Source organism: Dipodomys spectabilis, unplaced genomic scaffold, assembly GCF_019054845.1.
Source record: "Dipodomys spectabilis isolate Male_0828 unplaced genomic scaffold, ASM1905484v1 ptg000032l, whole genome shotgun sequence".
Classification (NCBI taxonomy): Eukaryota; Metazoa; Chordata; class Mammalia; order Rodentia; family Heteromyidae; genus Dipodomys; species Dipodomys spectabilis.
In genome coordinates this window covers 22,441,747-22,467,972 of record NW_024870709.1, presented here as the reverse complement: position 1 = coordinate 22,467,972, position 26,226 = coordinate 22,441,747, and the positions used below count along the sequence as shown (strand labels likewise).

Below are 26,226 nucleotides of genomic sequence, written 5' to 3'. Positions count from 1 at the left end.
TGATCACATTCAAAAACCTTCTAAAGGGCTGAGATATAGTTCAGTGGCAAAGTGCTTACCTAGCAAGTTCAATGTCCTAGGTTGAACCCAGAGTACCAAAAAGACCCCAAAACCCAAAAAAACAAAAGCAACCACAACAACAGCAACAAGTATTCTAAATAAGCATTAAAGGGACAAGTAATATACAAAGAAACCAAGCCAGGTGAAGGTTCAACATGAAGGTGAGACAATGGGACAGTTAGATTCAGAAGATGGTTCTTGGAAGAAGTGCTATCAGGAGACTCTAAAAGAAGATTTCAGTGAGTGAAAAACATGGTGGATTGGGATGAATAAATAGGAAAATAGCAAGTAGCCAGAGTGTCAAGGGAAGACGGGGCAAAACAGAAAGGGGGATTCATTCAGAGTAAAGTTGTGAGGAACCATGAAACATACATTTCTTTAAATCTCATAATTTCTTTGCCTTGCAGGGTATTAATTGGTATGCAAGTATTACTATTTGCCACTAAAGCCATACAGGGTAAAGCTATCCCAAAAAAGTTCCACAATCTCAGGAATGCCAGAACACAAGGTCCCGTTTTCAAGATGCCTTAATATTTCTAACTCTCCCTAAAACATGTAACTGAAGTTAAAAACATTTCCAGCCTTGGGCTCTTTTTCGTGAAGTTAGGCTGTGCAAGGTCCTGCTGTGTATGAGCAACATCAACAATTCCAGCATGAAGTTGTTAAATAAATGCACAAAAAATCTACCCAACAGAAATATTTTTATGAGATGTATAATCTAAATTAGGACAGTGACAACTTCTTTGCATGATACGCTGCAACATGCAAAATTCTCTCACTTAACTTAGTTTGAACAATATTACCCAAGGACTGTGGAATAATTAGCTTCTCTACTATGCATTTTAAATCACACAAGCAATTTTATTTCCTCAAGGTAGCAGTCAGGCTAAAACATACAAAGTTGTGTTATAGAATCTGATTCGTTAAAAAATAAATAAATATATACCTTCTTAAAATACTGATTTTTTCTTAATAAGCATTTTTTTAAAACAAGATCCTAATCCAATGTTTCATTTCAGTAATTAATGACCAAAAAAACTTACCTCCATATATGGGCTCAATCTGCCTGAGTTGTCTTCAACAGGGAAATATTGTGACACCGGCTCCTGAAAAATCCCACCAAATCTGGCTTTTTCTGAGGAATTTTTGGAAGTCTGTAAATACTGGTGATAAACACTCTTTAAAGAAGAATGCAGTCTAGAAGTCAGATCACATTTTTGTAGGAAGGAAGCCTTTTCTGACCACAGACCACTTGGCAGATTAGAAGGGGCGGGTTCATTTGGTGTTGGGTATGAATTTGCAGAAAATTCAGTGCTTTCCTGGTCTTCATCAGGGTAAAATGTGAAGGAAGGTTCTGGCAGGTGAAAGGTAACATGCTCCCTCCTTTGAGCACCCAGCCCTTTGTTCAATGCTTCTTCCTCTTCCTCCTCTTCCTCGGCTGCCTGCCTATCATCTTCATCAAAATTCATCTTTAAGCGCTCTGATACAGACTGGAGAAGAGATAACACGGAAGAGGACTGGTTGGCACTCTCTCTCGATTTCGTGGATCCGTGGTGACCAGGTGAGACCTCACTGGACAGAATGTCCTCCTGTGAACTGTCATCCTCATAAATGGGACTCAAAGCCAAGGGATAAATTTTGTACCTCTTGGCCTCCACTGAGAGGAACATTTCCGAACTATCGCCATCATACGTCTCACCTAGTTTAGCTTCTTTTTCAAAATGATGGACGAGGTCAGTTCGACTTTCAGACCTTTCACAGGCCAGGACCGGCACGCTGTCAGCAGACACGTCAGGAAATAAGAGAGGCTGTGTTCCTCTCACTTCTGCAGAAGCATATTTGTCATCATCGTGAAGGGGCTCTTCATATAATATAGTAAAGGAAGAATTCTCTTGTTCATCCTGAGAAACAAAGGCTAAGTTAGATTCGCCCTTTTCATGGCTACAGTCTAGTTCTCTTCTTTTGTCATAAACTGCAGTAAGCGACACGATTTTGTTGAGCCTTACAACTCTGTTCTCAGGTTGGAAATCTGCCACTGCTAAAGCTGGATAGCCCTCATAATCCTTACTTAATGTAGGTGATTCATATCCTCTGAAATGAGAGGCAAGTCTATCATCGTGCAATATCAAGCCTTCTCTTACTCCAGTGGACCCGTCTTCCATTTCTCCACCACTTGCTTCTGCATACTCTTGGGGCATTTCTGCAGTTTCAGATCCAGGAGGCACGGCTTCCATGTGTGTCACAGTCAATTCCAGTCTTGTTCTATGTGTTTTCTCAGCCTCCACAAGTCTCTCAGTCTTTCCAGTATCTCCTCTGGCATCTTGTTGGCAAATATCTATTGCTTCTAAAGTAACAGGCACCACTGTAGTTTTGTCAGGACCTCTCTCAGCATCTTTTGGGGAAATATCTTCCATCTGTAATTCCCTACATGTCACTTCATTCTTAACACCTCCCTCCTCATCGGTTTGGTGACTATCTTCCACTTTGAGTGTAGCAGATATAGATACAGCCTTTTCAGTGAGTTCGTCATCATCCTTTAGATAGATACTCTCCACTTCTGACATAACAGATGCCATGCCAGTCATACCAATATCTCCTTCTGCATGTTTTTGGTAAATACTTTCTATCTCGAGTGTCACAGGGGGCACCTCAGTCTTTACAATATCCCCTTCAGCATCCTTCTGGTGAATATTCTTCACTTCAGACAGAAAAGGCATCACCTCAGGTTTGCAACTATCCCCTTCAGTATCCACCTTACGACCTTTATCCATTTCTAAGGTGATAGGTAATCTCTCAGGTTTTTCAATATATCTCTCAGCATTCATTCGGTATACTTCTCCCTTTCTGAAAATGTCAGCTTCTGGCTCTGTTTTGGTAACATTTACTTCAGCATCATTTTTAAGTGCTCTACCAGCATCTAACATAAGAGGGGCTACTTTGTGTTTTATAGTATTTAATTCTGCATCCTTTCTGTTTGTTTTCCCTATGTCTAATACGGATGGTAGAGACTCCATTTTTCCTACACTTATTTCATTACCCTTTCTGTGTACCCTTCCTATTTCTGGCATTGCAAGGAGTGTGCTTTTACTATGCTCTGGCATGCTTTTGTCAGATATACACACAAGACTATCAGACAGACTGCTTTTGGATGTGCCAGGAACATGGATGTCATCACTTACAAGTGGAGGCCACTTAAAATTCAATACAAGTGTCCCCATACGTTCCTCCGCTGTTTTATGCATATCTACGTGTTCTCCTTCTGCTGTTTCCTTACAGTCTTCATTGACAAATAAATGTGTTTGTACTTGGTCATTGAGGTCTGGATGGATCATGTTTTCAGCTTGTAAAGCCATATCTGATTCTTGCAAATTCATACTATCAGACTGCCCAGCTTTACTTCCAAAAAGTTGAGTTTTTTGGTAGAGAACAATTTCTCTTCCTTTAATTGACTCTGTGTCATGAACTAAGTTACTTATGGAGAAGAATTTACTTAGCCTTTTATTTTCACTAATTGCATGTGTGTTTTGATTTATTGTCTGTTCTGATACCAAGAAGTCCCTAACTACATTACGTGGTTTCATACTATCACTGTTCAGAATCTTTGAGGTATTAGCCTGAGGTTCAGAATCCCAGGTGTCCTCAGTATCTTCAAAAGCATCATTTATTAAGTTTTCTTGTGCTGAATAAATAACCTCATTGACTAACTCGCTAGCTTGATCTTCTATCAAACAAGATACATTCATTCTATCAAAATCAAAATGGAGACTTGTCTCACCGACTGCATGGGAAACGCAGGCTTTTTCTTCTTCGACATCTGACCCCCTTTCCATTCCCTGCTCTTCCAAACAGTCTTTAGGTTGGATCCCTGTCAATGTCACTTCTGATGGGTTTTGCTCGGGGATGTCTTCTTTCAGGGAACCGGGATTCATTATACCACCTGTGGTTCTATGCTCCTGGCAGGTACCAACAATGTGTTTGTATTTTAGTTCTTCCCTGACAGAATTAAAAATCTCCTCAATCAAAGTGTCAGCCTTGTCAATGAGTAAACCACTTTCAAGGACCAAAGGTTGGTCATGTGCTCTTCTCCTTGCTTCTATATGCTCAGCACAAGTTTCAGAACACTGCTGGTGTGAGCTGTTAACTGTCGCCGGAGCCCCAGCAACTGCTCCAGTCTCTGCTTCCATGGGATGATCAACATGGGCAGCAGTTGGGAAAGCAAGGGTTATTTTCCCAGTAGGAATCTCAAAGTGTTCCTGATGTGAGGTCACTTCTACCCCTACCTGGATAGTTGTTTCCAATTCCAAATAAGAGCTATCAGGGTCCCGAAGGTTAGTTATAGAAGCATCTTTGTGTGCAAGATCTGTGGTCATTTTCACAGAACCAAAATTACTGGGGGCATCATGTGAATTTCTAACTGTACTAAATTCCTCCTTGTGAAGAGAGGAGGAAGATGCACTCTCAGTACCATCGCTCAGAAAACATGGATCCTCTCTCCTGTGAAGTGAGGCTTGCTTTTCTGATCTCAGCCCAGAAGGCACATTAAACAAGCTTGAGTTCTCAAATACAAACGTATCCTTTTCCAAACCTATAGCAGAACCCAAAAAAGGTGTATTTATTTTTGTGGTGTCAGTGTTTTGGAACTGTGGGGAAGTATTATCTAAGTTTATTTCTGCCATCTCTGAGAGAACAGTATTCTTTTCGGTCCTACAAATATTCAAAGATTGACTACAAATGGTAGCATCATGATTCTGTGCCATATCTTGAGTGCTTTTCTTCTGACCAGGATGGGAGAAAGTCTCAGGCAAATTAGTTTTGAAAATAGAAGTAAGATCACCAGAGGCCTCTAAATTGTTTTCTTGTGTTCCCTGATGTCTGGAGGCAGGAAGAGAAATCTCTGCCTGGAAATTCTTTGTAAGGCTCACACCTGAGGGTTTCTCTTTCATTTCTTTATGATCCATTGGTTGAATATTTGTGTCATGTGCATTCTTTAAAGACGTTAGTTCTAAAACAGTCTTCACTATCTCATCAGCAATTTCTGGTGGAGAAAAAAGAATGTGAGCTGGAGAAATGTCTCTGGACTCTGTTTGGAAAACAGCTACACTGGGCAAAGCCAAAGATTTTGCTCCTTCAGGAGTACTGTGCTGACCATCATCAACCTCAACTTTTGGTAAGATTTCAGCAGTGTTAGTTGTTTTGGTTTCTAAGGAAAAGGAAGCAGATTTCACAATGATGCCCCTACTTGTTTCACTGTTTGATGGCATTACCTCTGCTTTATTAGGGTCATGAGATGAAACGGAACCATCATCCTTAAAGATGCTTCCAGGCTCAAAGTTCAAACATGGCACCCCAGTTGAGTAAGTGACTTTGGTTTCAGGATCTAGTGGACACTGGGATTTCTCACCATCAAGAAGAACTTCCTTGGATTCAAGAATTACAGATGATGCATGCTGAAGATGAAGAAGAGGTGGACTCTTCTGGTCTGCAGCCTCTACACAACTTGCTACATATTCCTCTTGATACTTACCAGGCTGGTGGGAAATATCAACAACATTGACATCTCCCATTTCAATGAGCACAGAAGATCCTTCAGTGTTGAAAACAGGGGTATCCAAATTGCTCAGCACACTGCTTCCAGAAATAAAGGTAGGTGGTGAGGAATTAAAATTTTTATTCTCATGGTTAGTAAGAGATTTTTTAGCCTCAGGTGAGACTTTGGATTGCTGTAGATTCTCATAACAAACAGGTGATTCTGAAATGCGATTTCTGTTCATTTCCAAATTCAGTTCAGGTATTTTCTTTTCTAAGCATGCTACAACTGTTGATTCTCTGGTACGTTTCGTGGAAATAGGGTTCTCTTGATTTAGTCCCCTAATGAGAGGATTTTTGTCAGATGGTCCTGAATCAAGCATTTTGGCTTCCCTTTCAAATACTTGGTCTGTATCTTTGAGTAATAACTCAGTACTGTCTTCAGGAGTTTTTACGTAACTTGAAGTGATAGGTTCAGCACTTGAGGCACTTTCTGTTGCCTGCTTGATTTCTTTAACAGGCACATTTTTCTGTGAGTCCTGGGCAAGCAATCCGTTTCCTTCATTTCCAAGTCCTGTATCTGTCACAGCACGTCCCTGGAGAACGGTGGTACTGGTATGACTGGCAGCCTGCTCTGATGAGTTATCTGCAGTTTGCTTGTCAGAACACTTACTATCTGGCAATTGCAGATCTTTCTTCCTCATTGATTTATTTGGATGTTGCAAATTTGTTCTTTCCAGTTTGGTAGTATCACTCCCATCAGATGCACTACAAGAGAAATCAGAAGCAGGAGGTCTCTGTGACTCAGTATGTTCCTCATCATTCTTCACAGAGCTGCTTTTTCTCCTGGTATTTTTTACTGTTGTAAATTTCCTCAGAAATTCTGGACTACAAGGGACTTCATTGCTCTGACTTCTTGTCAACAATGTTGAACTTAAATGGTGTTGTTGTAGGTTAGATTCTCTAACCGTGTAGCTGGACTTAGTCACAGAAGCAGATGACTGATTTCTCTCAGGGGCACCAGGATCATTTTTATTTAAAACCTCCTCAGAGGAAACAATATTCTGCAGTTCTGTATTGTTTGTCAGATGGTTTTCTGGGTTGATATTTATGCTGCTACAATCAGAGTCTCCTAATGGATCTTCAAGCAAATGTCCTTTCTTGGATGTGTCTGTGCTGGCTGATGCCAATGGCACAATCTCTGCCTCAACTTCACCTCCAGGTCCAAGATGTGTGTCTGCACTAGAGTCAGAACTTTCTCTGCCTAAAGGACTCACAGTTTCCAATATGATCTGTTGCTTTAAATATTTCATAATTTGTCGAGGCCCTCGATATGTTGCATATGTTACTGAAGGACTCCCTGGTTTACTGTTGGTTTGTCTGTGAAAAGAAAATAACCATATGAAGAGTATCAGGACATATAATTAATAATTCAACAGTAAAGTGTATCTTTTAAATGCTGTTTATCTGTGCTAATTTGGAAAGAAAGTCCTAGAGTGTTTCACATGTATTTATTACATCTGAATAAAGATTTGACAAGCACCATATCAATGACAAGGAAGTATGAATGTTTAGGTTCTGTAAAACTGTTCCTTTTTACTTGATTACATATATAAGTATAGATAGATAGATAGATAGATAGATAGATAGATAGATAGATCTGATGGCAGTTAACAGTAACAACATGGGTGACAAGTTCAAGGCTTAATTCTTCTCATTTCAAAGCATCTGACTCTAAGGAAGGACACAGACTTGGTGTCTTTCTATTTGTACCATAGTTAGAGACAAATCACTGTAATTTTTAGCACCAAATCAGATCATCATAGTAAGCTTCCATTCTTTTACATGTGACTTTGAACAGAAGTTTTTAACACACAAATTGGAGATGTCTTAAAGTAAAACACCTGCAAAAGTATCTAGTCCATAGCATTCACTAATTATCTATTAACAAAACAATGACTGAACTTTCTCCAAAATCCCCTCTCCTGTTAACTTCTTCAAACATTCAGCCATTGTAATGAATATTAAACTACTCATGTAAATGCAAAAAATCAAAAAAGAATTTCTAAAAAGAGTAAAGAACCTAGCTACTCAGGAACTAGAGATCAGGAAGATTGTGGGTCAAGGCCATCTTAGCCATAAACTCAAGACCCTCCCTCTCAATCAATATTGTATACAATGGCTTGTGCTTGTCATTTTAGTTATGTGGGAAGTAAATATTTGGACCTCAGTCCAAGCTGGCCTAGGCATACATGCAAGACAAAAAGATTCTGATGGTCTCAATACTTCCTCTACAGAGTTATTCTGTGGGAGCTCTTGTGTGAGCCATGTCGCTTTACTATCCTTTATAAACATCGTTCCCTGTTCTTCAAGTTCAATAGGAGAGAAACTAAGGTTAATCCTAATCATCAGTTATGTCTTTCATATACTTTATAAATTTTAGCTGAAATAATTCATTTCAAACCACATCACTGCTGACTTCTAAAATCCTACCAACCATGATGGTAATGTATTATTACACTCATTTATTTTTTCACTGTCCATTAAAGAGTAGCTAAATGAAATGAGGTAAGTGAGGAAAGGTTGGCCTTGCCAAAGTGGTCTTAGTTGTTTCAGATTTCAGGCTAGATCAAAGAATTATGAAACAAAGTCAAACACTGGATAAGGCAGTTAATCTTTATACAAAAACATATACAACATCAACACAAAAGAAGTTTGTGAGGCTCCATCTCAAGCAATGGCTGCTCTCACACTCCTGTTATCCCAGCTAAGGGGGAAGCATAGTAGCTTGTTTCAACCATGCACTGTCAACCCTAGTGCATGGAAAACATAAGTAAAGGATCAGAGCTGGCCCTGGCAAGCAAGACCCTACCTCAAAAATAACCAAGGCAGCTGGACACCAGTAGCTCCTATCTATGAGCCTAGCCAGCAATTCAAATTAGCTACCAACACAGGAACCTAAGTTCTCAGAACTGAGATTCAAAACCAGGCTGGGCAGACAAATCTTGAATCTCTTATCCCCAATCACCAACAAAAAACTGAAAGTGGCGGTGTGGCTCAAGTGGTAGATTATCAGCCTTGAGTGAAAAAAGCCAAGGGAGAGCACAAGGCCTCAAATTCAGACTTTAGTACTGGCATAATAAATAAATAAATAACCCGTGCAAAAAAGAAATAGAGGTATGGCTATGTGGTGAGAGTGTCAGGCCAGTAAGCACAAGTCCCTAGTTTAAAAATGTTCCCTTATCACCTAAAAGTCTATTCCTTGAAGTAGCTTTAAAAAAACGCCCCAGATTACCTGGAAAGTATACAGGATCATATAATTCTTCAAGCAGTAGGAATATTACACAAAATATTTCCCATCTTTTCAACTAATAAGGATTAGAATTTAGGCTTAAAAGACTTGAAAGCCAGGTACTGGTGGCTCACACCTACAATCCTAGCTACTCAGGAGGCTCAGATCTAAGGATCCAGGTTCAAAGCCAGACTGAGAAGGAAAGGTCCAGGAGACTCTCAATTCCAATTAACCATGGAAAACAAGAAGTGGAGCCGTGTCTCAAAAGTGGTAGAGCACTAGGCTTGAGAAAAAAAGCTCAGGGATCCCACCTGGGCCTTGAGTCAAAGCCCCAGGACAGGAGGAGGTAGACTCAAACTCCAATTTGGAGCTAAATTTTGTTTTAGACTTACTTCAGTAAATCAGTGGTTTCCTGTTCACTGTCTTGTGTGCTATCCAGAGAAAAGGCATCTGATAGTTCTGTTGAGTTGGACTCTTGTTCTTCCATTGGACGTGCGTGGGTTCCCAGTAAGCCACTGAAAGTCTCCCTCTCCCTTTTCTTTTCTTCCTCACGACAGTTCTCATGAGTCTGTGAATCGTTCTCAGCTTTATCTTGGTCATCTTTAAAACAAGTTTGCTTAGCTTCCCCAAGTGATGATTTTCCTGAGATACTGAATAAGTTACCAAGAAACTGAAGAAAGCTTTCTTTTGGTTGTTTGTCACTTTCTCCTGTTTTGGTATCTGAAGTGGTATTTGAAAGGTCATTTGGCTTTCTGAGATCTTCCTGTGTTGGAAGAGTGACTGGCTTCTCAGCAGGGTTTCTCTTATCCTCATTTTGGAGAATCTGAAAATAAAACAGACAGCAATAAGCACCATTATTTTTTTTTGTTTGTTGGTCGTGGGACCTGAACTGTGGGTCTGGGCACTGTCCCTAAACTCTTTGGCTCAAGGCGAGCACTCTACCACTTGAGCCACAGCACCACCTCCAGCTTATTCTGCTTATGTGGTGCTGAGGAATTGAAGCCAGGGCCTCATGCATGCAAGGCAAGCACTCTACCACAGAGCTACCTCCCCAGCTCCAGCATCATCTTTTTTAAGATAACCTTGATTGACTGATAAAGCATTACATGGCAGACCCTCTACTGGATACCAGTGGCATACCTGTGAGCCAGACTGATGGCTCCTATTCCTTCAGGCACCTTACAATCAACTTGAAGTACAGTGCATTTTGAACTGTGACGTTAAATTAATGTCACGACAGAAGGACAATACACACGAACACCCTGGGCCAGCCCAGATTTGGTACAGGTGAGAGAAGTAAATAAAGAATGCTCATAGTTTCATGAGAAATATCTCAGTAAGTAAAACACACTCAACTAGACAAGCCAAAGGATAGATCGGTGAGGGGGATCCAAGGGGGATTAAAAGTACAGCTGAAATCTATAAAAGGTGAGACTTGAAGTGACTCAAAGGCTGGTAACATTCCATATGTAACTTACAGCAAAGCAGTATGTAGGAAAAAAAAATAACCCTCTAACACCTAAGGTGGGAACAAACTTAAAAATGAGCTTAGTGAGGTATATGCTTCCAAAGGATTTATGTGACCAGAGGTTAGAGTACAAAAGAAGAAGAGTGAACAGAGATCAATGGATGGATCATAGCAAACACTAAGCCGTATTCCAAGTATTTCACACTGACAAATTAACATCTAAATAGAACCTCATCAGTTCAGCATTTTATTGACCCAGAGCATTATCAGTTTGTAAAATGTTTCCCCATCCTGCTAAGGAAAGACAGTAACCTACTGTGACAACTCAAAGAAAAAGCCCATGGTGATCCTTGCAGAGTAAAACATGAATTTTTGATGGAACACATTTATATAAAACACAGAAACTATCAGGCCTTCTTTGCAGACACTAAACACTTCCAAAAGTGCATTTTACCTGGTCATAATTAAGTTACTGGTACAACAAACACATTTATGAGTATGTGCAAGCAAAAACTGCGCTGCCATTGCAACTCATGATCTTCTTGGATTCCGAAAAGCTCCAGGCAAACGTGCCTACTCACCCTGCTTTCCAAACATGCTTGCTCACATACTTGAAATTGGAATGCACGTCCAACAGAATCTATCACCTGTCATGCTCACAAGTTCTTATAAAAAGAAAACTCAAGTGTGAGTCACAAAAGGATCAAAACACAGAGGTAAAACTACCTTGGGGCACATGACAAAGTGTGTAAGAAGCTTATTTTCAATAGAGCAAGAGCATCTTAACCATGCCATTTGTCTACCTCATTCTATGTTTTAATCCAAGTTCAGAAAAGCCTTGCCACAACTCAAATTGGGCATATAAAAAGTAGAGAAAACATTTAGATCCTGTTCATCCAGCACACTAATTTTGAATAAGCAGTTGTTTTTATGTTTGGTCCCCCCTTACTGTAAGAGGGTATTTTTTTTTTCTTACAGGCTAGGACCCTGCTATAAGCCTCTACATATGGAATGTGACCAGCCTTTGAGTCACAACTTTTATAGGTGTCAACTGTAGTTTCAATCCTCCTTAGCTCCCCCTCACCTATCCTCCTTTGGCCCATCACAGAACAAGTTGTTAGTCACTGTCCGCAGAGCCCTCTCCTCATTCAACAGCAAAACACCTTCACAATTTGGCAGAAGACTAGCCAGATAGTTGACATTTCCAGAGTGTTCACATCTGGGAAAGACACATTAGTTTTTTTCTTTTAACTACTTTATTTAGCTTGCAATTTCCAGCCACACGATTTCTCTCTGGATCCAAATGAACTAAGACTGTAACATGAATACAACTGTGTTCTTTTTTTCTAATTAGAATGAGTGGCAGCTTGTTATTCGTAGCTACTTATAGAAAGTGAGCTAAGGGGCTACTCGATAAAACATAAATATTTTTAAAATATGTTCGAGATCCACAAAAGTGCCTTATAAAATCGGATGATGAGCTGGGCACCAGTGCCTCATGTCTGTAATCATAGTTTCTCCAGTGGCGAGATCTGCGATCCAGATTTAAAGCCAAGTTGTGCAGGAAAGTCTATGAGACTCTTATATCCAATAAATCACCAAATATCTGGAAATGGAGCTGTAGCTCGAGTGGTCAAGCACTTGCTTTGAGAGAAAAAGCTAAGGTCAGAACCCAGGCCCTGTGTCCACACTCCAGTACCAGCACCAAGTTAATTTAATTTAATAAAAAAATTAAAGTAATGATCTAATAAAAGGAGATTAAGAGAACACGGAAATTACATTTTTGACAAAATTAAAGTCCTTCTGTCAAAACAGTATTTGATTCAATTATTATTTTATTGACCATTCCTTCCAAATCTTATTTTCCTCTCTAAAAGAAGATACTTTTTAAGACACATAACATTTAAAAAAAATCATTTATTTCGCCTTCCTCTCAATTTTCTATTTCTTTGCTATTCTACAATCTCTATATTGTAACTTTACAAAACATTTTTTAGTTTCTTTAAATGTCTCAAGTGCTTAATTTTTCCCTCATAGTCTCATGAGAAATGTCTCAGTAAGTAAAACACACTCAGCTAGAAAAGAAAAAGGGCTCCTAAATTTAGAAACAAAAATGTGCAGAAAAGAACAGTCCTATTCAACTTACAATAAAATCTGAATTTACATAATTAAAACTTTAAATTTGATTTAAAGCAGCTGCTGTTTTCTGCCTACGCTAGAAAACAATGAAGTCCAACCTGCCACAGGCCTTCGGGCTTTTGTCTACCTAACAGGACTGTCTGAAATTGTTCCAAGGCATTTGTAGAACGAAAACACTCAGGATTCCAGCAAACAGCACAATACATTAATTCCATTTGTTCTCCAAAACCCTGGTATTTGTCATGTAATCTATGAAGGCTACTGATGAAGGTATGTACTTTAAGAATTTTTTTTGCCTGCATACTCAATATTCTGTAATGCAAAGTATTTGTGTGGTGGTTAGAAATGGTATATAAATAAACTAGAAAGATAGGATAAAAGCTGGGTATGCAGCACCCCACCTTGCATACGTGCCTTTCGATGTGAACTATTTTCTCATGCAGTACTTTACAGTCACCTTGGGCTCCAAGAACAGGATTCAGGGACAGTCAAATGGCAATCTGCCCCTCACACAAGCAGTGCCTCCTTAGCATCTCAAAGAAAACATCCAAAAGCTATAGTCCATCCACCAGGCCTCTGCCATCAGAGACAGAGATCATGGACAGGGAAGCCATATCTGTAACTTGGGACTGTTTTAACTAGGCATATCTTTCTCATTCCTTGCCTCTAGTTCTCCCTATTTAACCTGCGGACAATGTCTGTACCCACCACAAACCATTACCACTGAAGATGTATGTACTAAAATGTTGTCTGAAGACATGCATTTTTCTTTAACCTTCACAGTGTGACAATGTAGGACTCCTGGACTTGGAATCTGGGGTCTAAAAACTGGGTTTCCGGTATGGCAGTCACTTTAGTCATCAAGAAACAAAACACAATCCCAATTTCAGGCATACTACCAGCACTCTTTCTTTATAAAATCAATCAGGCAGTAAGAATTGTGACTTCTGGCTCAAGCTCAGTAATGACACACCTTCTTCTATGCCTTCTTTCCAAATGTCAGGAAATAACAGTTTCTAAGAACCACGTTCTGTTCTATCTACCCTGAATACATTGCTAGCCACTATTCTCAAAGACATTGCTCTAAATTCAGCTAGACTTTTTCTAGCAAGAAAGTCACAACTTTCCTCAGTTCCCTCAGTATCTCAGTCAGTTCCTGAGCACCTCTACGAAATAAGGACTGAACACTCCCACCAAGGATCAGCAAATCAAAGTTCACAGAGGATAAATACATTTCCCAAGGTTACAAAACCACGCTAGGGGAGATCTGGGCTATAAGCCCAGGTCTGTGCTTTTTCCATCATCACACATGTTATTTTAACACTGTTCCAAGGAGGTATTACCAGTAATGCAGGCAGAAACCAGAGCTGTCAGTCTGACTCTAGACAATTCATTCCTATCATCAATGGGAAAGTTTTGCTTTAATCTGCTTATAATGGGGTTGTATTTTTTTTTGTTGGGGGATGAGTTCATATGAATGAAGAGTAGTTTTGAAAATGTCTACATTGACACTGATATGCTATTCCTGCTATTATATATATATATATATATTTATATGTATCATTGAGGAAAAAATGTAATCATTAACTAAGGCTATTCATTTATTGAAAGATTGGTTCCAGTGTTTCCCAAAGAAAACATTTACTGTCTATAAATTTGATTGCCATTTCCCTTCTGACTGAAAAAGCTGAAGAAGATCAAAAAGGAACAAAGAGCTACTCAAACCCAAAATAGTAAGTATAATATGCATACACAATACATTCCTTGTACTTCATAACACTATAGTCTCAAAATCCAGCATCAATTTATAGAACTTCAAGTGATCATTCTCTGTCAATGATAGCAATGGAAATAATAATAACAATGATAGCAAGGGAAAATAATGGCTTGATCTAAAATGGTATAGACTTCAATATTTCATATCGTCTAGTATTGGACTGACACTTCTTAATTTCACTTGTATATCTACAGGAACATTCTATAAAAATCACTTAAAAGATACTAGACTCTTCACTGAAATTGCATGATTAAATCATGAGCAACATTTCTAAAATGAGACCAATATTAGAATTTATAGAAAGCAAATATCAAGTTAACAATAACCAACTTATTTAGCCTCGGTTAAAGGATCTAACCCATGGTCCAGATGTTTAAGTAGCTAAACTGTATTGACATGACTAAACTGTATTGACTCTCATCTCCTCTCATTAGCAATGTAACTTTCATCAAGTAACTTGACTTCCAGGGTAAAACTTCTGATTTAGCATCGCAGCTACACACTTCAGTGATTTCTCCTCTTACTCAAAGTACAAAAGTGATGTAAAAGGACTGCTTTAACATTGGAAGTACTATGAAAGGATGAGAATGGATTAATAGATGAGATACCTCCAGAGTTTGGAAGGCAAAAGTAGATAGCACCACAGTAAGTTAACAGAAGCAGCCTCCTTCCAACCAAGTGTCTGCAAAAGGAGACTCTGGTCTCAAGGGAGACCATTCACAGACTGTCTGAAAAAGCTCAGAATGTGAACACACAAGGTACCAGTTATAGCATTTTAAGAGACAGGATGGTTTGGTAGAAATTTTTTAAATGGAGGAATTGAGCCCCAGGGCTATTTGTCTATCCTAGTTAGATGATTCTCCCAACTTTCTAATACCACAACCACCAAAACAAACAAACAAAAGTCCACAAACATGCTAGAATACATCTGAAAATACTGAGACTTTTAGGCAGAGTGAATTGGAGCCACCAAAGGGGCAATCACATTCCAGAAATGTCTGGAATGTTGATTACCATCAAATCTCAGAACATCAGGCTGAGGTCTGGAGCCATAACACCAGAAGAGGTCACTGTAGATGATTGACTTTGAGAACCATTTGTATGAAAAGTTATTCAGCCAGAAGAGAATCAGTGAAGCAAACAGACAAAAAAAATTAGCCAGAGGTAGAAAATGAAGCAAGAAAGCACATCATAAAAGTAAAGACAAGCCAAAGAAATGTTTTGGAAGAGAAAGCAAGGTTTAAAAAGTGAATTTTTCACCCCATGGATAAACTGAGTAAGAACTGAATGGGGGAAAAAGCTACTGGACATAACCAAGTGGTTACCAGTGAGCCAGGTTAATACGGTAGTACATGCCCATAATCTTAGCTGTTCAGAAGACTGGGGCAGAAGGATCAGCTGATCAAAGTTAGTTAGGGCAACCCTATCTCAAAACACATACACACACACACACACACACACACACACACACACACGCACACACACACACACAGGGCATGAGGACAATTTCTCATTTGAAAGTCTTTAGTTAATTAATTTCCACCATAAAAAATTAAGAACAAAGAGAAAGAAGAAGGAACAAGAAGGAGAAAAAGGAAGACAAGGAAGAGGAGAAGATGGAGGAGGAAGAAGAGGAGGAAGAAAGAGTCCTCAGTGTCCTTCAATATGCTGATCTCATGAAGTGGTTCTCATTCATTCAGTAACTATGGCACACATCTATGACATGTGTGACCAACATAAAACTACTAGGTTTCTCATATCCAAGGTAACTAAAGAAGAAGACAAGAGCCAGACTATAATGCATTAAGAACTGGCAGTAATTAAAGACTGATTTTCCAAAGACATTTTTGGTTAAAATGTTGAAAGGCAAGGAAGTCAGACCCATGAAAATAATTATTTGTAAATTTAAATATGCACAGGAAAAGCTGGGAGAAAAGTGCAGAAGCCAGTGAAAGAGAGCTGAATATAGAAAAACCAGGAAACAGAGCAGGCAGGAAGCAGAGCTACTAGTACCACTTGCCCACAGCATTGCTATACAGGTCTTAGGGAGTTAATCATGGAAAGGGAGAAAGACATGACTATTTCTCTAAAATAGGTAATATGAGGCAGGGTATAGCAACATATTTTGACCTTTTTACATGGAGTGGATATACATGCAAAAAGGATAAAGACAAGGGTAAAATGTAGGCTAAATATCTGAAAGTTTCTCCAGCTAGATACAGAAACCTGTTATATATATTACATGAGATGAATTAGTGTTAAAATCAATTAAGCTACATTTATGTAGCATAGAAGGGATATTGTAAGAATAAGAAATTAATGATGTCCAAAGAGACTTTATCACTGCAATTGCTTAAGCATAGTCAATTTATGTTCAGCTTTTCAAATAACTATCTCTGCCACTTTGACTTGGTAGATCTGAGCTAAATAGACACAAAAAGATAAATATATGTGTATATAATACTACACAGACAAATATAGATATATAACTTTTACCTATTAATTATAGATACTTGTAGGATATGCTAGATTATGTATATTATATATAATAGATTGTAAATAGATATAGATCTATACATATGAAGACCTATATACAGACAGATCTTCTATATATAGAGATAGATCTATAATACATTAGATCTGCATACTTTATCTCTCAATATGTATATAACATAGTATATACAATATATCTTTATATAGCCCTATACTCTTCTTAAATCTTTTTCTTATCAGAGTCAGCAAATTGAGGCTAACAAGATGGAAGCACGGAAGGAATGTCAATTCCTCAGTAGAGTTCTGTGTTTCGTTCATTAGAAAGAAAAGAAAATGAAAAAGGCCTTCTGTTTAAACTGTGAAAATAGCAATATAGTACATGTTGTTGCTCACCTCTTTTTAACCTTCTTTTCCTTATTTAACCATTTTTTCCCTTGTAAGGCATGAAGCTGAGGCTGGCATTACCAAAATGCATATTTATTTGATACCTGATAGCAACAGTCCTGAACAACTGTGACTGTGTGGCTAAAAGAAATCCAGCCAGTCAAAAGAAAGATGAAAAGAAAAACAAATATGTGAGCCAAAATGTTACTTGAGAAAGACAGCCATATTCACCTATGTAAGTAGCCTAAAAGTTCCCAAGTAATAAAAGCAAGAGTTTCATGATGATGGAGTGGTATTTATTTAAGAGGCTTAGATGACTGGTAATAAAAGACTGAGTTTATCCAAGTTGGAGGACTTAAGGTTTTGTGTGTGTGTGTGTGTGTGTGTGTGTGTGTGTGTGTGTGTGTGTGTGTGTGTGTGTTTTGTTTTTTGTTTTTTTAGTGAAAGTGCAGCTGAAATAGTAGACCACAGGTACAGGCCAAGTAAGGAAACAAGTGAAGACTGAAGGAAGAGGGAGCGAAGAAAGCAGGACGGATTGGTAAAGTTCCAGAATATAGTGGAAATAAGGAATTAGGAGATGGATGGAGAGGAAAGTTAGTAGCCAAAGAAAGAGTTTAAGATGTCAGAGGTAACAGAATGCTATATCATTTTTAGCATCAGAAGCAAAAATCTTGTCAGGTGCCACGGGCTCATGCATGTAATCTTAGTTAATCAAGAGGCTGAGATCTGAAGATTGTGGTTTGAGCCAGCACAGGCTGGAAAGTCCTTGAGACTCTTATCTCCAAGTAACTACTTCAAAAAGCTGGAAGTAGAGTCATGGCTCAAATCATAGAATGTTACAGCCTTGAGCAAAAAAGCTCAAGGACAGAATCCAGGCACTGAGTTCAAGCCCCAGAACTAGTAAAAAAAAAAAAAAAAAAAAAAGGTAAAAGGTAACTCTGGTCATTTAAACAAGAACAACAGGCAGAACCCTATAGGGACCAGAAAAGAGTAAGTCAGAAGGGTAACCAAGTATTTTCTGCAGAAGAGAAAGAGGTGAAAGATGCTAGAAAACCTAATGCGAAAGCCAGGCATTCATGTGGATGAAGCAGGAGGTTCTGAAGTTCAAGACCAGGTTGGGATACATAGTAAACTCCTGTCTCAAAATACCACCACCAACAACAACAAAAGAGGAGAAAGGAGTATGGGAGGAAGAAGAGGAAAGAAAATAGAGAAACAAAATAGAGAATATTAAAAAAAAAAAAAAAAAGGCAGCTAAACACTACACCTATAATCCCAACTATTCAGGAAGCTGAGATTTGGGGATCGAAATTCATAGACAACTGAGGCAAGAAAGTCAGTGAGGGAGGGAGTTCTCAAGATGGCGACGGGGCAGTAGGGAAACGCCACAGCTCTCTCCAACCAAAAAGAGAGTTCGAGTTCCAACCTTTAATCTCCCCAAGAGACCGACAACAACAAAAAGACGAACACTCAGAGAAAAACCAGAGGTGGAAAATAACAAAAAAAGAAAGAGAGGAAAAGAAGAATTTCAGAACAGAGAAGAGCGAAGACCCCTCCCCCAACCTTTACTGGCCGTGCGGCAGTGCGCCAAGCCGCCGGCCAGCCGGCCCGGCAGGGGCTGCCGGAGCCACAGAGACACAGGGGGCTGCTTGCAGATCACCAGGTACCGGATTGCAGAACAGCGGATCGCCAGGAACAGAGAAACCTACCAGCCGGGAGTCTCCAGGAGGATCCCACCCCACCCATCACTCTCCACCGGAGCGGAGAGGCTCCATCCCGCCAAAGCCGCCCGGCACCAGCAGCGCCACAAAGGGACCTGTCCGCAGACCACCCGCCCAATCGCGATCGCAACGACCCGGCGGGGGGCCGCCCAACCCAGCCCGCAACCACCCCAACTGAACTCGGACTGCAACAACAACTGACGACCTACAGGGTGAGTACCCATCAGGGGACAGGGAATCCATCAAGGGAGACCAGAGCTGGAGGGAATCCCCAGACCCTGACCTAGACTCCCTACCCCAACACCCGGACCACAGGACCCACTAAAACTGGGAACTGTTCGAGAGCCCCACCAGCCGGTGGAGCACACTCTGCTGGCCAGGCCAGAGCAAGAGCGCCCCGGGAAGGGAGCTTAAATGCTCAAGCCAGGAACAGTGCCCCTGGGTCAAGACTACCAACAGTAGAAGAAATTTGAACTGTGTCCTCCAGGCTGCATAACCAAGGTGGTATACACATTAGCACAGGCCTAACAAGCGCGCTCCAGGCTGGGGCCGGAACCAGGCCAGGGGACCGGCGCCTGAACAAAGCAAAAAGGGTCAGAAGTGGGGCTGTGGCTCAAATGGTAGGGTGCCAGCCCTGAGCTGAAGAGCTGAGGGACAGCACCCAAACCTAGAGTTCAAGCCCACAACCAGCCCAAAACAAACAAACAAAAACACATCAGGAGCCCATAGCAGACTCCAGTATTTGGGAGAGTGCATCCAGAGCATCTGATCTTCCCAAGAGCACCCGCAGGAGCAAACACAAGCAGTCTAGGCTGCTCAACCCTTCCAAAGGCGGGAATTGCTACAGCAGAGAGCTGAGAATCCTAAGTGAATAGCAGCTGGAAATAGGCTCCCAACAGAATCCAGATCAGGCACAGACTCTCTCTACCAATAGAGAATCAGCAACCAAGCAAAGACAGACACACCAAAACAAGATTGAAGAGCAGTCTCCTGAACCCCCATGCGAAAATCACAGAGAAAAATCACAAGGTTTACCACTACCCAGGACAGCAAGCTCACCTCAAAAGCCAGCAGCCACGCAGGGGAGAGCCCCAGTGGGAGCAAAGCAGGAATGGAAGACAAAAACTACATCCAAGGGTTGCTGGAGGCAATGACTCAAGAAATAAAGCGAGAAATGGATCAGAAATTGAAAGAGCACAAGGATGAACTATCAAAAGATATACAGGATATCAAACAAAAATTGGATGCAAAAATAGAAGCTGCACAAACCTCAGTAAGAAGTGAGATAAACGCCAAATTAGAGGTAATGCATACTGATATCACCTCATTGAGAGGTGAGATCAGTACTCTGAGAACCAACATTGAATCCATAAAGGGATCCATTTCCACCATGCAAACCACAATAGAAGCCACGGTCAACAGAGTGAATGAAATGGAAGGTAGAGTGTCAGATACAGAAGACAGAATACACCAACTGGACCAAAAAGTGACAGATATGGAAAAATCACTCAAATTAAACCAAAGGGAAATTCAAGAGCAAGCAGATAATGCTAAAAAATTTAACCTTCGCATAATCGGAGTGGACGAAGGTGAGGAATTCCAGAGCAAGGGAATGCAACACCTATTTAACAAGATAGTCAATGAAAATTTTCCCCACCTCAAAAACGACCATCTTAACTACATCACAAAAGCTTATCGAACACCCAACAAGCAAGATCCCAGGAGAAACACTTCTAGGCACATAATAGTAACAATGATGGATCTGAATAATAAGGAAACAATCCTGCATGCAGCAAAAATGAAGAAGGAGCTATACTACAACGGGAAAAAAATTAGAATCACTGCAGATCTCTCCACACAAACAATGAATGCAAGAAAAGCCTGGGAAAGCACCATACGAGCCCTGAGAGCCAATAACTGCCAACCCAGACTGATATACCCGGCAAAGCTAGCATTCACATTCGATGGAGAACTGAAAACTTTTAATAGCAAAGAAAAACTAAATGAATACATAAACATTAAGCCAGCATTACAAAGAATTCTAAGAGGGGGGACACAACCTGAAGAAAGCAACCAGGAACTGGGACCTGCCCCAAACAGGCATTACTCAAAGTCTAACTGAGCAAGCACAGGAGGAAAGGAAAGAAGAAAAACTTAGGAAAACGGAATGGCAGGGACAACAATGCATCTCTCTATACTTTCTCTTAATATAAATGGGCTGAATTCGCCAATTAAAAGAAAACGAACTGAGGACTGGATCAGAAAACAAGACCCATCCATCTGTTGCCTTCAGGAGACCCACCTCTCAGCCAAACATACAAACAAACTCAGAGTGAAGGGGTGGAAAAGGATCTACCAATCAAATTCCCCCAATAAGAAAGCAGGTGTAGCTATCCTGATATCTGACAAAATAAACTTTTCATTAAAATCAGTACAGAAAGACAAGGACGGACACTACATATTAATAAAGGGAACAATCCAAGAGGAGGATATAACCATCATCAACTTATATGCCCCAAATATCGGTGCACCCAGATATGTTAAACAAATGCTCTCAAACTTACAGAATAAAATAGATCCCAATACGATAATACTAGGAGACTTTAACACGCCACTCTCACCAAAGGACAGGTCTACCAACCAGAGGATTGGCAAAGAAGCTACCGAATTAAGTGAGGCCATACTTCAAGCGGAATTAACTGACATCTACCGAGTATTTCACCCTAAAACAACACAGTACACATTCTTCTCAGCAGCTCATGGAACTTTCTCCAAAATAGACCATATCATAGTTCATGCAAGGAACTTAAGCAAATACAAAGGGATCGACATAATCCCCTGTATCCTATCTGACCACAGTGGAATCAAGCTAGCTCTCAATAACAAAGCATACCGCAGAAATTTCTCTAATACATGGAAATTGAACAGCACACTCCTTAACAAGGCCTGGGTAACAGAAGAGATCAGAGAAGAAATAAAGCATTTCCTAGAACTCAATGAAAATGAAAACACCTCACAAAGAAACTTGTGGGACACAGCAAAAGCAGTCCTGAGGGGCAAATTTATTGCCCTCAGTGCCCACATCAAGAGAATGGAGACAGACCAAGTAAATAATCTCATGTTGCAACTAAAACAGCTAGAAAAACAAGAAAAAATGGGACCTAAAGCTACTAGACGAAGCCAGATAACCAAATTGAGAGCAGAGATTAACCAATTAGAAAATCAGAAAACCATAACCAAAATAAACCAAACAAAAAGCTGGTTCTTTGAAAAAATAAACAAAATTGATGGCCCGTTGGCAAGATTAATTAAAAAAAGAAGAGAGGAAACCCATATTAATAGGATTAGGGATGCCACGGGAAACATCACAACACGTACCCAAGATATCCAAACAATTCTAACAGACTACTTTCAAAAGCTATACTCTCTAAAGGAAGAAAATCTGGCGGAAATGGATGCATTTTTAGAGAAATACAAGTTACCCAAACTGAGCAAAGAAGAAGTTAACCAATTAAATAAGCCAATATCCTATAATGAGATACAGGAAGCTATCAAAAGTCTTCCAACAAAAAAAAGCCCAGGACCAGATGGATTCACAGCAGAATTCTATAAGACCTTTAAAGAAGAACTAATACCCATACTCCTCAAGCTCTTCAGAGAAACAGAGAAGGAGGGAGCTATCCCAAACTCATTCTACGAAGCCAATATCACACTCATCCCCAAACCAGGCAAAGACCCAACCAAAAAGGAGAACTACAGGCCAATCTCCTTGATGAACACAGATGCAAAGATCCTTAACAAGATTCTAGCTAACAGAATCCAGAAACACATAAAAAAAATAATACACTATGATCAGGTAGGCTTCATCCCAGAGACACAGGGATGGTTTAACATACGTAAGTCAATAAATGTAATCCAGCATATCAACAGAGCCAAGGTCAAGAATCACATGATTATCGCCACAGATGCAGAAAAGGCCTTTGATAAAATTCAACATTCATTCATGCTAAAAGCTCTGGAGAAAATAGGAATAGAAGGAACATTTCTAAAAACAATAAAAGCCATTTATGACAGACCAATAGCCAATATTATACTTAATGGGGAAAAGCTACAACCAATCCTCCTAAAAACAGGAACAAGGCAAGGATGTCCACTGTCTCCACTCCTCTTCAACATAGTCCTAGAACCCTTAGCCAGGGCAATAAGGCAAGAAAAAGACATTAAAGGGATCCGCATAGGGAAAGAAGAAGTGAAACTATCCCTTTTTGCAGACGACATGATACTATACCTCCACGATCCCAAAAACTCCATCCCCAAACTTTTAGAAATCATAAGTCACTTCGGCAAAATAGCAGGATACAAAATAAACCCACAAAAATCAGTTGCCTTCCTATACACTGATAACGCACAGGAAGAGAGGGAAATAAAGGGAGCAACCCCATTCACAATAACCTCCCAAAAAATAAAATATTTAGGAATTAACCTAACCAAAGATGTAAAAGAACTATTTAATGAGAACTATAAAAAGTTAAAGAAAGAAATTGCAGAAGACACTAGGAAATGGAAAGACCTCCCATGCTCCTGGATAGGCCGACTTAATATAGTAAAGATGGTGATACTTCCAAAATTAATATACAAATTCAATGCAATTCCTATTAAAATCCCAATGACGTACATCACTGAAATACAGAAAACAGTCCAAAAATTTATATGGAACAACAAAAGACCTAGAATAGCCAAAACAATTCTAGGGGATAAAGACAATATGGGAGGGCTATCCATGCCGAACTTCAAACTCTACTACAGAGCTATAATCACAAAGACAGCATGGTACTGGCACAAAAACAGACCCGAAGACCAATGGAACAGAATAGAAGATCCAGATATAAATCCACAGGCCTACAGCCAGCTGATATTCGACAAAGGAGCCAAAGACATACAATGGAAGAAACACAGCCTCTTCAACCGCTGGTGCTGGGAAAACTGGGCAGCCACATGCAGAAAACTAAAAGTGGACCCCAGCCTATCACCATGCACCAACATCAACTCAAAATGGATTAAAGACCTTAACATTAAACCTGAATCTCTGAAACTACTGCAGGACAGAGTAGGAGAGACACTTGAACTAATAGGCACAGGAAGGAACTTCCTGAACAGAGTCCCAGGGTCACAACAAGTTGGAGAGAGACTCGACAAATGGGACTACCTTAAAATAAAAAGCTTCTGCACAGCTAAATCTATCGCAACTAAGCTAGAAAGACAACCAACTAATTGGGAAAAAATATTTACCAGCAATATATCAGACAAGGGGTTAACATCCTGTATATACAGGGAACTCAAGAAACTAATCCCTCCCAAACCTAACAAACCAATTACTAAATGGGCAAGGGAACTAAAGAGGGACTTCTCAAATGAAGAAATAAAAATGGCAAAGAAACACATGAGGAAATGTTCATCATCCCTGGTGGTGAAGGAAATGCAAATAAAGACAACCCTGAGATACCACCTTACCCCAGTCAGAATGTCCCACATCCACAAATCAGCCAACGACAAATGCTGGAGGGGATGTGGAGAAAGAGGAACCCTATTACACTGCTGGTGGGAATGTACACTTATACAACCACTTTGGAAAGCAGTCTGGAGGGTCCTTAGAAAGCTAAAGATTGACCTCCCTTACGACCCAGTCATACCACTTCTAGGCATCTACCCTGAACAACAGGAACCAATATACAAGGACACGTGCACCTCCATGTTTATTGCAGCACTGTTCGCAATAGCTAGGATATGGAAACAACCTAGGTGCCCCACCACAGATGAATGGATCCAAAAATTGTGGTATCTATACACAATGGAATATTATGCAGCCATTAGAAATGACAAAATAATGGCATTTGCAGGGAAATGGATGGAGCTAGAAGGAATCATGTTGAGCGAGGTAAGCCAAGAACGAAGAGACAAACGGTACATGGTCTCCCTCATAAGTGGATGCTAAATCCAAAAGGTTAGGTGATACGACAAAACTAACAGGACTTAAGAAACAAAGAACTCCCGCTCATCTGGTTGAACCACTACTAAATATCCTCATGCTGCTGATCACAAATATGGTATATAACATGTGAACACTGTTATATATTACAGACTGTGGTAGACAATTTGCTCCAGGGAAGTTAGAATGAACTTGTGACTTTGAAATTATGTAATCATTTAATCACAATCAAAAAAAAAAAAAAAGAACCTCGGGGAAGGGAGGGAGGGAGGGGATGGTAGGGGGAAAACAATGGAGGGGGTAACAATGTTCAAGAGGAAGTGTACTCATAACCTCACTCATGTAACTGTAACCCTCTGTATAGTAGCTTTACAATAAAAAAATAAAATAAAATAAAAAAAAAAAAAAAAAAAAGAAAGTCAGTGAGATTCTTATCTCCAATTAATCACAAAAAGCCAGAACTGGAATGGTGGCTCAAGTGGAATAAAAAGAGCTAGGCCCTGAGTTCAAGCCCAATACCAGCACCAAAAAAAAAAGAAAGAAAGAAAAAAGAAAAAGAAAAGTAGAAACTAAAATGATTCTGATTTTCATTCTTTCAATAAAATAGCATTTTTCACTATCATGAAGAATAAGTAATGTGAACTTTAATCTTACTCTATTTAATCCACTTGTATTTCACATTGTTTTAGAACATGTTAAGAAAGTATTGATACCGGGAATGAAAATTCACATGATTGTTTCCATTCTTCCACTGACCAAATTAGTTGGTCCTGAAATCCCTAGAGACTGCACTTTCTCCTTGACTGGCTGTCACAAACCATGTAAAAACAAAGCAACTGACATCAAAAGCCATGGTTGTCATCACACACCTGGTCACTGATTACACACCTGATCAATGAACACAAGCATGCAACTTCCTTATTAAATCACTTATTAAAAGACAGGTAAGCTGAGCCAGTGCCTCACACCTGTAATCCTAGCTACTCAGGAAGCTGAGACTTGAGGATCATGGTTCAGAGCCAGCCAGGGCAGGAAAGACTGTGAGACTATTATCTTCCAACTAACCACCAGAAAACTGGAAGTGGTGCTGTGGCTCAAAATGGTAGAGTGTTAGCCTTGAGCAAAAAAAACTCAGGGACAGCTCCTAGGCCTTGAGTTCAAGCCCCACAAGCTACCAAAAAGAAAACCAAACTACTACCACCACCAACAACAAAAGGTGAAAAGTTTAGTCATTTTCAAGGGTTTTTCACTCACTTATCCAATAATTGTATGGATAGGTATGTGGCTTATACATATTTTATCCTTGTCCTGAAGAATCACAGAAGGCCAATTCACACCTGCCCAAGCAGATCCATCATACAGCAGTGACTTAGAGGAACC

The 26,226-nt window shown here is 39.9% G+C and overlaps 1 protein-coding gene across 2 annotated transcripts in view; it reads right to left on the bottom strand.

The window, feature by feature from the left end:
- Positions 1-26,226, bottom strand: part of Crybg3 (crystallin beta-gamma domain containing 3) — a 106,159-nt gene that overhangs the window by 59,033 nt on the left and 20,900 nt on the right. For both annotated transcript variants that reach the window (XM_042676666.1, XM_042676667.1), the window contains exons 3-4: positions 9,271-9,701; positions 1,104-6,966 (exon numbers count right to left, since the gene is read on the bottom strand). In XM_042676666.1, coding sequence (XP_042532600.1) covers positions 1,104-6,966; positions 9,271-9,701 — 6,294 coding nt within the window. The remainder of the gene's footprint in view (positions 1-1,103; positions 6,967-9,270; positions 9,702-26,226) is intronic.